Genomic DNA, 12,292 nt, shown 5'->3' on the forward strand with positions numbered 1-12,292 from the left:
ATGGGATTCTCCAGGCAAGAATCTTGCAGTGGGTAGCCATGCCCTTCTCCAGGTAATCTTCCTGACCCTTCTGCCTAACTCACAAGGAATACTCACAAGTTGAATATGTTTTCTATCAACTTTTACACTAGCCTTCACCTGACATGAAAAGTGGAATGAATGCCTTTGCTGGCACAGATGGTCATGAGACACCCCCACCCCCAACCCCCTACAGACACACCAACCAACCTCCAGGAGGAAAAACCATTGGTTCCCAATGGGTGCATACATGCTTCTCACTTGGTCATCAGAATCTATATTTCACATTGGCCCCTTTAAACTCCCCTGTAGCCCTTTCAACAGGGTGGAGTGCTGCTATGAATGCTTCTGGATTGCCATCTGCCTCATCCAACCCATATGTAAGTTACCTTCAATAAACTTCGTAATTGTACTTCATGGAGTTGCCTGCTTCATTTCTTAATCTCAAAGTTTCTTCTCAGTTTGAGGAATATTATTCAATATCCACATCTTTTGGCTTTCTGGCCATGAGGCATGTAGGATCTTAACTTCCTGACCAAGGATCAAACCTGCACCCCCTCCATTAGAAGGCAAAGTCATAACCACTGAACCACCAAGGAACTCCCGCTGTGATAAATTTAAAAGAATGAAATCATTCAGAATAATCATATAACCATCTTATAAATGGTGTTAACACCTTTGTAACCACTGCCCAATGAAAATATGCAACATCTCTAGTGCTCAGCAGGCTGCTTAGCAGAGCTCAACTGTCAGATTCGACTGTGTTGTTGCATGTATTATTCTTTGTTCTTTTCATAGCTTTTTCTTATTGTATGGATAAAGTAATTCAGTATATTGCTTTTTATGGTATGAATATTCCATTCTTTGATTGTCATTTCTACTGTGAAGATGTGTGTTGTTTCCATCATCTGGCTGTTACAAATAAAGCTGAGCCTATTAACTTTAGAATGTTCACTGAATCAGTAGACAATATCATCATATACAGTGGAGTGTTATCCTATGCAGTCTTTTTTAAAATGATAGCATTGTTGAGATATAATTCATCCAACTGAAGTATGCAACTTAGTAGTTTTTAGTATATTCACAGGGTTGTCCAATCATTGCTACAGTAAGTTTTAGAACACTTCATCACTGAAAAGGAAACTCTGTCCAGTCACTTCCCAGTTTTCCCCAATATCCACTTTACTCCATCCCTAGGCAATTACAAATATCCTTTCTGTGTCTATAGATCTGCAATTCTGCATATTTCATATAAATAGACAATATGTGTGGTCTTTTGTCATTGGCTTCTTTCATTTAGCATCATGTTTTCAAGGTTCATCCTTGCTAGATCACCTTTCAATACTTCATATCATTTTATTGCTAAATAATACTTCATTGTATGGATATACCATATTTTTACTTATGCTTTAATTAGATGGTGACCATTTGGATATTCTCCTGCTTTTTGACTACTATGAGTAGTGTTGCTAAGAACATTCACATACAATTATTTGTGTGGCTGTGTTTTCATTTCTCATGGGTGTAGGATTAGGGAAATCACTGGGTCTTATGGTAATTCTGTTTACTTTTTTAAGGAAGTGATGGATTGCTTTCCAAAGCAGCTATACTACTTTACATTCAGATCAGCAAAGCACAGTGGTTCCAGTTTCCCTACAGCATTGTCAACATTTGCTATTTTCTGTTTTGTTTTGTTTTTAATTTTGAATTTTGTTAAAGTCTTCCAAGTGTCTGTGAACTGCTTTACCTTGTGGTTTTGATTTGCATTTCCCATCACTTCATGGCAAACAGAAGGGGCAAATGTGGAAGCAGTGACAGATTTTATTTTCTTGGGCTCCAAAATCACTGTGGATTTGACTGAAGACATGAAATTAAAAGACACTTGGTCCTTGGAAGGTAAGCTGTGACAAACCTAGATAGTGTATTAAAAAGCAGAGACAATCACTTTACCATCAAAGGTCCAGATAGTCAAAGCTATAGTTTTTCCAGTAGTCATGTACAGATGTGAGAGTTGGACCATAAAGAAGGCTGAGTGCTGAAGAATTGATGCTTTCAAACTGGTTCTGGAGAAGACTCTTGAGAGGCCTCTTGGACAGCAAGGAGATCAAAGCAGTCAATCCTAAAGGAAATCAACCCTGAATATTCATGGGAAGGACTGATGCTGAAGCTGAAGCCATCTGAATACTTCAGCCATCTGATGCAAAGAGTCAGAGCCAACTCAATGGTAAAGACCCTGATGCTGGGAAAAATTGAAGAGAAGAGGATGAGAGAGGGTGAGGTGTTTAGGTATATCACTGACTCAGTGGACAGGCATTTGAGCAAACTCAGGGAGATAGTGAAGGACAAGGAATCCTAGCATGCTGCAGTCCATGGGGTCACAAAGAGTCGGACACTACTGAGCGACTGATCTGATCTGTTGTTATTGAATGCCAGGAATCTATTATATATTCTGGAATTAATCACTTGTCAGGTATATGATTTGTAGAAATTTTCTCCCTTTCTGTGTGTTGCCTTACACTTTCTTAATAGTGTTATTTAATAAACAGACTTTTTGATTTTGATGAAATAAAATTGACCTATTTTTTAATCTTGTTCATGTTTTTGGGATCACTACTAAGAAATCAATGCCAAATCAAAGATCATAAACTTATGCCTGTATTTTCTTTTAGGATATTTTTTAGTTTTGGGGCTTACATTTAGGTCTTCAATCCATTTTGAGTTAATTTTTGTATATGGTATAAGGGAGGCTTCTTTCTTTTTCATATGAATATCAGTTGTACCAGCACCATTTGTTGAAAAGATATTCTTTCTTGAATTATCTTGATATCCTTGTCAAAAATAATTTGACTGTAAAAGTCAGAATTTATTTCTTGACTCTGAAGTTTTTCATTCATCTATTTGCTGCCCTGTGCAATATCACACTGTCTTGATTATTGTAGCTTTGTAATAAGTTTGAAATCAAACAGTGTGTGTCCTCCAACTTCTTTTTTTCTTCAGTTACCATTGGTTCAGTATTCTGGGTCTCTTCAATTTTCCTGTGGATACTGGGATCAGCTTGTCAATTTATGTCGTCAGTTGGGATTTTCTAAAGGATTGCACTGAATTTGTAGATGATTCAAGGGACTATTGCTGTTTTAACAACATTGTCCTCTGATACATAAACGTGTGTATCTTTCCAAAAATGTAGGTCTTCAGTTCCTTTCAACAGTATTTTATAATTTTCAGAGGTGTACTTTTACTTCTCTGTTAAAGGTATTCCCAAGTATCTTATACTTGTTGATGATATTGTAAATGGAATTGGTTTCTTCATTTTAGATTGTTCAAGTATGTGGAAATAGTTTATTTTTAAATGGTGTTGTATTCTGAAAACGTTGATCTAATTTATTAGTTCTAACAGTTTTTAGTGGATTCCCTAGGATTTCCTATCTATTGATACAAAGTTACGGAGAAGGCAATGGCACCCCACTCCAGTACTCTTGCCTGGAAAATCCCATGGATGGAGGAGCCTAATAGGCTGCAGTCCATGGGGTTGCTAGGAGTCGGACACAACTGAGCGACTTCCCTTTCACTTTTCACTTTCATGCATTGGAGAAGGAAATGGCAACCCACTCCAGTGTTCTTGCCTGGAGAATCCGAGGGACAGGGGAGCCTGGTGGGCTGCTGTCTCTGGGGTCACACAGAGTCGAACACGACTGAATCGACTTAGCAGCAATACCAAGTTATGCCACCCGCAATAGAGATAGTTTTGCTTCATTCCTTCCCAGTCTGAATGCCTTTTATTTCATTTTCTTGCCTAATTATCATGGTTAAAACCTCTAGTAACATGTTGAGTAGAAACTATAAAAGTGAATACTCTTTTTCTGGATCTTAGTGAGAAGTCATTCAGTCTTTTACCATGAAGTATTGTGTTAGTTTGGTATTGTTCATTATATGCCCATTATCTGGTTGAGGAAGTTCACTTTTATTGCTGGCTTAAGGTAAAGAATCTGCTTGCAATGGGCGAGACCCAGATTCCACCCCTGAGTCAGGAAGATCCCCTGGAGAAGGAAATGGCAATCCACTCCAGTATTCTTGCCTAAAGAATTCCATGGACAGAGACTATAGTCCATGGGGTCACAGAGTCAGACACGATTCAGTGACTATACTTTTTCTTTCAACTGTTTTTATTTTAACATAATTGAGTGCTGAATGTTGTCAGTTTTTTGTATCTACTGAGGTATTGTGGATTTTGTCTTTCATTGATATATTGTGTTATGTTATATATACATATATATTACACACATATGTACACATATATATGTTTACGTATATATGTGTATGTACTCAGATGCTCAGTCATGTTGGACTCTTTGCAACGCTATGGACTGTAGCCCACCAGGCTCCTTTGTCCGTAAGATTCTCTCAGCAGGAATACTGAAGTGGGGTGCCATTTCCTCCTCCAGGGGATCTTCCCTGGAATTCACCAGTGAAGCTATCTGGACCTGGGCATTTTCTTTGTAAATAATATTTTGATTATTATCCCATTACAGTTCTATTCAGATTTGGTATTTCTTCTTGAGTCAGCTTGAGTAGTTTGCATCTGTTTCATCGTAGTTATCTAACATGTCATCTTGGAGTTGGTCATGCCCTTATAACCTTTATTTCTATAAGATCTGTAGTGTTTTTTCTTTCATTCATGATTTCAATAATTTGAGTCTTTTTTTCTTCAATCTAATGCAAATATTATTATTGTTGATATTTTCAAAAAACCAAATTTTGGTTCCATTAATTATTTTCTATTAGTTTTCTATTCTTTATTAATTTCTACTCTAATCTTTCTTTTTTCTTTCTCTGGGTTCACTTTCTTCTTTTCTTAAAAAGTTGTAACAATGTAACTAACCATGTAACATGTAACCATGTAACTCGAAGTACAGTTAATTTACAATGCTGTGTTAGTTTCAGGTGTACAGCAAAGAGATTCAGTTGTTTGTGTGCACATATATGTATATAAATGCTTCTTCAAGTTTCTCGATAGGTTGCTGCTGCTGCTGCTAAGTCGCTTCAGTCGTGTCCGACTCTGTGCGACCCCATAGACCACAGCCCACCAGGCTCCCCCGTCCCTGGGATTCTCCAGGCAAGAACACTGGAGTGGGTTGCCATTTCCTCCTCCAATGCATGAAACTGAAAAGTGAAAGTGAAGTTTCTCAGTCGTCTCCGACTCTTCACGACCCCATGGACTGCAGCCCACCAGGCTCCTCCATCCATGGGATTCTCCAGGCAAGAGTACTGGAGTGGGGTGCCATTGCCTTCTCGATAGGTTAGGGGTTCCAAAGCGCATACGAGAACAGCTGAGTATTTAATTGAGCATATTTGCAGGCCAGTGTACATAGTGAACTCAGAAAGAAATCATGAGATGAGATATCACTGTCCTGGGCTTTGACCTGATTTGTCTGCCAGTAGACATTCGCTGCACATACCCATTTTCTTCCATGGCTAATTATATCTAATTTTTACTGGTCTCTGAAAATGATTTTGAGGAGTGCCTTTTATTATTGTCCCTCAGTTACTCCAAAAAAAGTGAAAGTGAAAAGTGAAAGCAAATGTTGCCTAGAGAAAATGGGTTCCATATTCCACATTACCATATTACTTGTCTACTTCATTTTAAAAATGTTGGATATTGCTTGATTCTCTATTTTTTGGATGTTTTTGTATCCTTTCTTACCAAAAAAGGGGCAGTATGAAAGATATTTAATAATCTATATGTCAGGAAAGAGGTGGTATTTGTATTGAAGGGAAACCCCATTCTACTCCATTTTATGACCATTAATAGTGGTTTATACTATTATCTTAGTAACACTTCTTATCATTCTTAAAAATAAAGCATCTATAATCATTTTAATTGTGATGAATGAAAGGACCGCTCCAAGCTTCTTAGTTAATTGTCAATCAGATCAGATCAGATCAGTCGATCAGTCGTGTCCGACTCTTTGCAACGCCATGAATCACAGCACGACAGGCCTCCCTGTCCATCAACAACTCCCGGAGTTCACCCAAACTCATGTCCATCGAGTCAGTGAGGCCATCCAGCCATCTCATCCTCTGTCGTCCTCTTCTCCTCCTGCCCCAATCCCTCCCAGCATCAGAGTCTTTTCCAATGAGTCAACTCTTTGCATGAGGTGGCCAAAGTACTGGAGTTTCAGCTTTAGCATCATTCCTTCCAAAGAAATCCCAGGGCTGATCTCCTTCAGAATGGACTGGTTGGATCTCCTTGCAGTCCAAGGGACTCTCAAGAGTCTTCTCCAACACCCCAGTTCAAAAGCATCAATTCTTCCGAGCTCAGCCTTCTTCACAGTCCAACTCTCACATCCATACATGACCACTGGAAAAACCATAGCCTTGACTAGATGAACCTTTGTTGGCAAAGTAATGTCTCTGCTTTTCAATATGCTATCTAGGTTGGTCATAACTTTCCTTCCAAGGAGGAAGCGTCTTTTAATTTCATGGCTGCACTCAACATCTGCAGTGATTTTGGAGCCCAGAAAAATAAAGTCTGACCCTGTTTCCACTGTTTCCCCATCTATTTCCCATGAAGTGGTGGGACTGGATGCCATGATCTTCGTTTTCTGAATGTTGAGCTTTAAGCCAACTTTTTCACTCTCCACTTTCACTTTCATCAAGAGGCTTTTTAGTTCCTCTTCACTTTCTGCCATAAGGGTGGTGTCATCTGCATATCTGAGGTTATTGATATTTCTCCCGGCAAACTTGATTCCAGTTTGTGTTTCTTCCAGTCCAGAGTTTCTCATGATGTACTCTGCATATAAGTTAAATAAACAGGGTGACAATATACAGCCTTGACAATCTCCTTTTCCTATTTGGAACCAGTCTGTTGTTCCATGTCCAGTTCTAACTGTTGCTTCCTGACCTGCATACAGGTGTCTCAAGAGGCAGATCAGGTGTTCTGGTATTCCCCTCTCTTTCAGAATTTTCCACAGTTTATTGTGATCCACACAGTAAAAGGCTTTGGCATAGTCAGTAAAGCAGAAATAGATGTTTTTCTGGAACTCTCTTGCTTTTTCTATGATCCAGTGGATGTTGGCAATTTGATCTCTGGTTCCTCTGCCTTTTCTAAAACCACCTTGAACATCAGGAAGTTCACGGTTCACATATTGCTGAAGCCTGGCTTGGAGAATTTTGAGCATTACCTTACTAGAGTGTGCGATGAGTGCAATTGTGCAGTAGTTTGAGCATTCTTTGGCATTGCCTTTCTTTGGGATTGGAATTGTCAATACTTGGTGCTTAATGAGAGTTCACACTCAGGCCCTCTGTGACTCCAGCAGCCTGTGGGACAGAGACACATCAGTTTGCATCCCGGTCTCACTTCACTTAGAAAAGACCCTGATGCTGGGAAAGATTGAGGGCAGGAAGAGAAGGGGGTGGTAGAGGATGAGATGGATAGATGACATCACTGACTCAATGGATATGAGTGTGAGCAAGCTCTGGGAGGTGAAGGACAAGGAAGCCTGGCGTGCTGCAGTCCATGGTGTCACAAAGAGTTGGACACAACTGAGCAATTGAGCAACAGCTCATCTCACTGGCTGTGTGAAGTCAGGGACATTCAGTTCAGTTCAGTCACTCGGTTGTGTCCGACTCTCTGCAACCCCATGAATCACAGCACGCTAGGCTTCCCTATCCATCACCAACTCCCGGAGTTCACCCAAACTCATGTCCATCAAGTTGGTGATGCCATCCAGCCATCTCATCCTCTGTCATCCCCTTCTTCTCCTGCCCCCAATCCCTCCCAGTATCAGAGTCTTTTCCAATGAGTCAACGCTTCGTATGAGGTAGCCAAAGTATTGGAGTTTCAGCTTTAGCATCAGTCCTTCCAATGAACACCCAAGACTGATCTCCTTTAGAATGGACTGGTTGGATCTCCTTGCAGTTCAAGGGACTCTCAAGAGTCTTCTCCAACACCCCAGTTCAAAAACATCCATTCTTTGGTGCTCAGCTTTCTTCACAGTCCAACTCTTACATCCATACATGACCACTGGAAAAACCATAACCTTTACTAGATGGACCTTTGTTGGCAAAGTAATGTCTCTGCTTTTGAATATGCGATCTAGATTGGTCATAACTTTCCTTGCAAGGAATGAGCATCTTTTAATTTCATGGCTGCAGTCACCATCTGCAGTGATTTTGGAGCCCCCCAAAATAAAGTCTGACACTGTTTCCACTGTTTCCCCATCTATTTGCCATGAAGTGATGGGACCAGATGCCATGATCCTATTCTTTTTGTGTTTTCAGGTTCTTCATTTTGCAGGGGATAATGACACCAGTTCTGCAGGGTGGTGAGGATTTCATGAGTTAATATAAACATTGTGTAAATATTAATTGCATTCTGCTCCCCTTTAACTCCCTCTCTGTACTTGTAAAAATTATGTATTATGACCGGTATATTGAATGTTCATAGCACTTTAGGTTGGAGAAGGCAATGGCACCCCACTCCAATACTCTTGCCTGGAAAATCCCATGGATGGAGGAGCCTGGAAGGCTGCAGTCCATGGGGTCGCTGAGGGTCAGACACGACTGAGCGACTTCACTTTCACTTTTCACTTTCCTGCATTGGAGAAGGAAATGGCAACCCACTCCAGTGTTCTTGCCTGGAGAATCCCAGGGACAGGGGAGCCTGGTGGGCTGCCGTCTATGGGGTCGCACAGAGTTGGACACAACTGAATCGACTTAGCAGCAGCAGCATTTTAGGTTAAACAGTAAAGATCTGCTGTGATTGTGTGTGTGTGTGTGTGTGTTGAGGACTGACTAGTTTCCAACTCCCCATTACCTTTCCTGGATTCTTTCTCCCTTGGACTGACTTTGCATCTTTTCCCTGGGTGCTGGGTGATTTGAGAGCAAAGCTGCTCCGAACCATGGTCCAATAAGGAGGAACAGACTGACTTCAGGTAGCCACTCAGTAGATCAACAGCCCTGTTGAAAACTGAGGGTTATCTATAATTGGATTTAGAATTAGAGAATTTTAAAATGAAATTTGAATTGTTATGTAGGAAAAGTGAAAGCAAATAATACCACTTAATTTTTTTTTTCTTTAAGCTATCAAGAAACGGTAAAGCAGTCTTTTCCTAGGTTTTCTTTTACTAATTCTCTCAAACATCTGGTTCCTTTGGTAGGTGCTTCCTAGTTAATCGTTGGAGCCTGCAAACAACATGCCGGAGCAAAGCAATGATTACCGGGTGGCCGTGTTCGGCGCAGGTGGTGTTGGCAAGAGCTCTCTTGTCTTGCGGTTTGTGAAAGGCACGTTTCGGGAGAGCTACATCCCCACTGTGGAAGACACGTACCGGCAGGTCATCAGCTGTGACAAGAGCATCTGCACCCTGCAGATCACGGACACCACGGGCAGTCACCAGTTCCCGGCCATGCAGCGGCTTTCCATCTCCAAAGGGCATGCTTTCATCCTGGTTTACTCCATCACCAGCCGGCAGTCTCTGGAGGAGCTCAAGCCCATCTATGAGCAAATCTGCGAGATCAAAGGGGACGTGGAGAGCATCCCCATCATGCTGGTGGGGAACAAGTGTGACGAGAGCCCAAACCGCGAAGTGGAGAGCAGTGAGGCCGAGGTGCTGGCTCGCAAGTGGAAGTGCGCCTTCATGGAGACCTCGGCCAAGCTCAACCTCAACGTGAAGGAGCTCTTCCAGGAGCTGCTCAACCTGGAGAAGCGCAGGACCGTGAGCCTCCAGATCGACGGGAAAAAGAGCAAGCAGCAGAAAAGGAAAGAGAAGCTCAAGGGCAAGTGCGTGGTCATGTGAACCGCCCTCCCGTGGGAGCAACGGTTGTGTGTCCCCCCTCTTTGCCCCTCCCCCTCCCACGTGACACCTGCAGTCGTCAGGGTAGCATGTCAGATGCCCACATGTTAAATATTGCATTTTGACTGAGATGTGCCCAACTGTCCTCAGAGGGCATTTCACACCACCACCGATAAGCACCCCCTCTCCAGAATCAGGGAATCTGACAGATGCTTAAAATGAAAACCAACACGCTTGGCATCGCAGGAAACCCAAGGGACATCAGCCATTTTTGGAGGCATCCTTGGCCCTCAGGAGGCAGGAAGGCTCGTGCTGGCAGAAGGAGAATGTGCTTTGCTGATAGCAGGAGGTACCATCTGGATACATATGAGAGCATTTATACACATTAACCCAGAGCTGCAGGCACCAACCCCCAAGACCAGGCGTCCCCTCTGCTCCGAAGCCAGTGACATCCCTGGGGGATGGGAGGGGCAGGAGGAGGTGAGAAGACCAGGCCAAAGCTGTTCCCTTCTATGGTTCTTTAACTGAATTAAATGTAATAGAGCTGACCTGTGAGCCTTGCCAATCTGAGGGGATGTCCTCACTAGCCTAGTTATTAGCAGGTATCATTTTAACCTTTTAGAGTATTTCTTTTCACATACAGTGGTGAATTCACTAAGAGTATGCCACTCTGTCAAAAATTCAATTTCCATTTGAAACGTTTGTGTGAGGATATTGTGACAATACTGAAACATCACAATAATATTTTTGTGTGTTATATTTTGAGAGTTTTAGAAACGTGAAGTTTCCTTCCTTTGACCCATGAGGGGTATAACTCTTACAGCCCTTAGATTTTAAATAAAAGCAATCAAAGTAGCTATTTTTTAGACATTTTTTGTCCTCCAACATGATCTTTTTTTTCAATAACTCGCTCTATCTCCAACTGAGTAACAGCCAATAAAGGCCCTCTGAAGACCAGAAGCACATCCATTTTCTAACAGACGTAGACACATCTGTGCCATATTTTGCACCTTAATGAAATACTTTGAGACAGAAGTTGTTTGCTGTGTTTTTGATTATTATCTCTAACAAGTATATTCCTGGAAAATCAGTTCAAGTAATCAATTATGGTGCACGTTCCTTTAGAAATGTCTTCTAAGAGCTGGCCTATGCTGGGTTCACTCTGGAATAAATCTCATGTGCATCCTCCAACCACTGCTGGTTGCTGCATGCTGGCTGGAGACAGGTCGGGCAGGCCTCTGTCATGGGCAGAGCACAGACTACTCAGCTAATTCTTCTGCTAGCATCAAGGCTGCTTTGGAGCTGCTTCCTGAAAGTTCCCACTGACAGAGCCTATAAGTTTTCCTCTTGGTTCCAGTCTGCATCCCACTCTGGCTTCCTCTGGAATGTTCCCTTGCAGAACACCTTCCTGTTGCCTGCCTGGCAGGCAGAGTACAGGGATGCTTCCAGGCTGCTGGGCAGCAGTGCTAGCTGGTACTGAGTGGTCAAGTTCAGGACCTTTATGGACACCACTCTCTCCTGTACTTTCTGTGTTTTCCCTGCCCCTCCTGATGTGGCCACTTCTGGGCAGCTCTATGCTCTCAACAGATCCTAAATTCCCCCTTTTGGTTTGATTTTCTTGCCTTCCCCTCATCCCTTCTGCTCTGCTAATAACTCATCTCTGTGATGTATTTTGTGTGTGGGAGGCACTTTGCAAGCCATTGGCTTGATAGTCTGCCCACCACTCTGGCCTCCTAGAATAGAACTTGGGCAGGGAGGGTAGAGATGGCTGGCCTGGCCACCAGTGGGGATCAGGGAAACCCAGAACTCCTGGTCCAGAACCAAGTCCCTCTCCAAGTCCTAACAGCCACACCCTCTGCTGGGCTCCTTCTGTTCCAAGTGAGTGTTGCACAGCCTTCACAGTGAGATCTCATTGCTGAATTTTCTAGAACATTTGCTTTTCAACTTATCCCTATATATATATTTTTTGTTCTATTTCCATTCTCAGAGAGATGCCATCCATTTGTAATTTAGATTTGGGTTAAGTGGAAGAAGAAATGGGACTTCATGGCCAAAATGAACTGTAGAGATCTTAGGTGGGTTAAGCTAATGGTCAAATGTGATGTCTGCCATGAGCTGTCCACAAGGCTCCCAGTTTGCAGGCTCCCCATGACTGCCACATTACTCCTGATCCAAGTTAGAAATTCATTTAGTCCCTCTCAAGGCAATGTCTACATTTTTCAGTGTTTACAATTTTATCAATGTGAGAAGCTTGTAATTATTGAAAATCTGATGTCATTCAGGACACATTTTGTTCCTTTGTATTTTGCCTGTGAGTTTACTGGAAGGCTATTGATGCCTCAATCATGGGTCTTTGTTCTGAGATCATTTTTTATGAACTGCACTGAGGGTATAGATGATTATCTCAAAATAATCTTTTCAAAGCTCTCCAACTGACACTCAGGGCTCGAGGAGTTAGTTCCACTGAATCAGATGTTTTTAGC

The 12,292-nt window shown here is 42.1% G+C and overlaps 1 protein-coding gene across 1 annotated transcript in view; it reads left to right on the forward strand.

The window, feature by feature from the left end:
• Nucleotides 1–11,360, forward strand: part of DIRAS2 (DIRAS family GTPase 2) — a 34,617-nt gene extending 23,257 nt beyond the window's left edge. The window contains exon 2 of the mRNA NM_001192064.3: nt 9,177–11,360. Within this exon, the coding sequence (NP_001178993.1) occupies nt 9,213–9,812 (600 nt within the window). The 5' untranslated portion in view covers nt 9,177–9,212 and the 3' untranslated portion in view covers nt 9,813–11,360. The remainder of the gene's footprint in view (nt 1–9,176) is intronic.
• The last annotated feature ends 932 nt before the right edge of the window (nt 11,361–12,292 follow it).

This window comes from Bos taurus, chromosome 8, assembly GCF_002263795.3.
Source record: "Bos taurus isolate L1 Dominette 01449 registration number 42190680 breed Hereford chromosome 8, ARS-UCD2.0, whole genome shotgun sequence".
NCBI lineage: Eukaryota > Metazoa > Chordata > Mammalia > Artiodactyla > Bovidae > Bos > Bos taurus.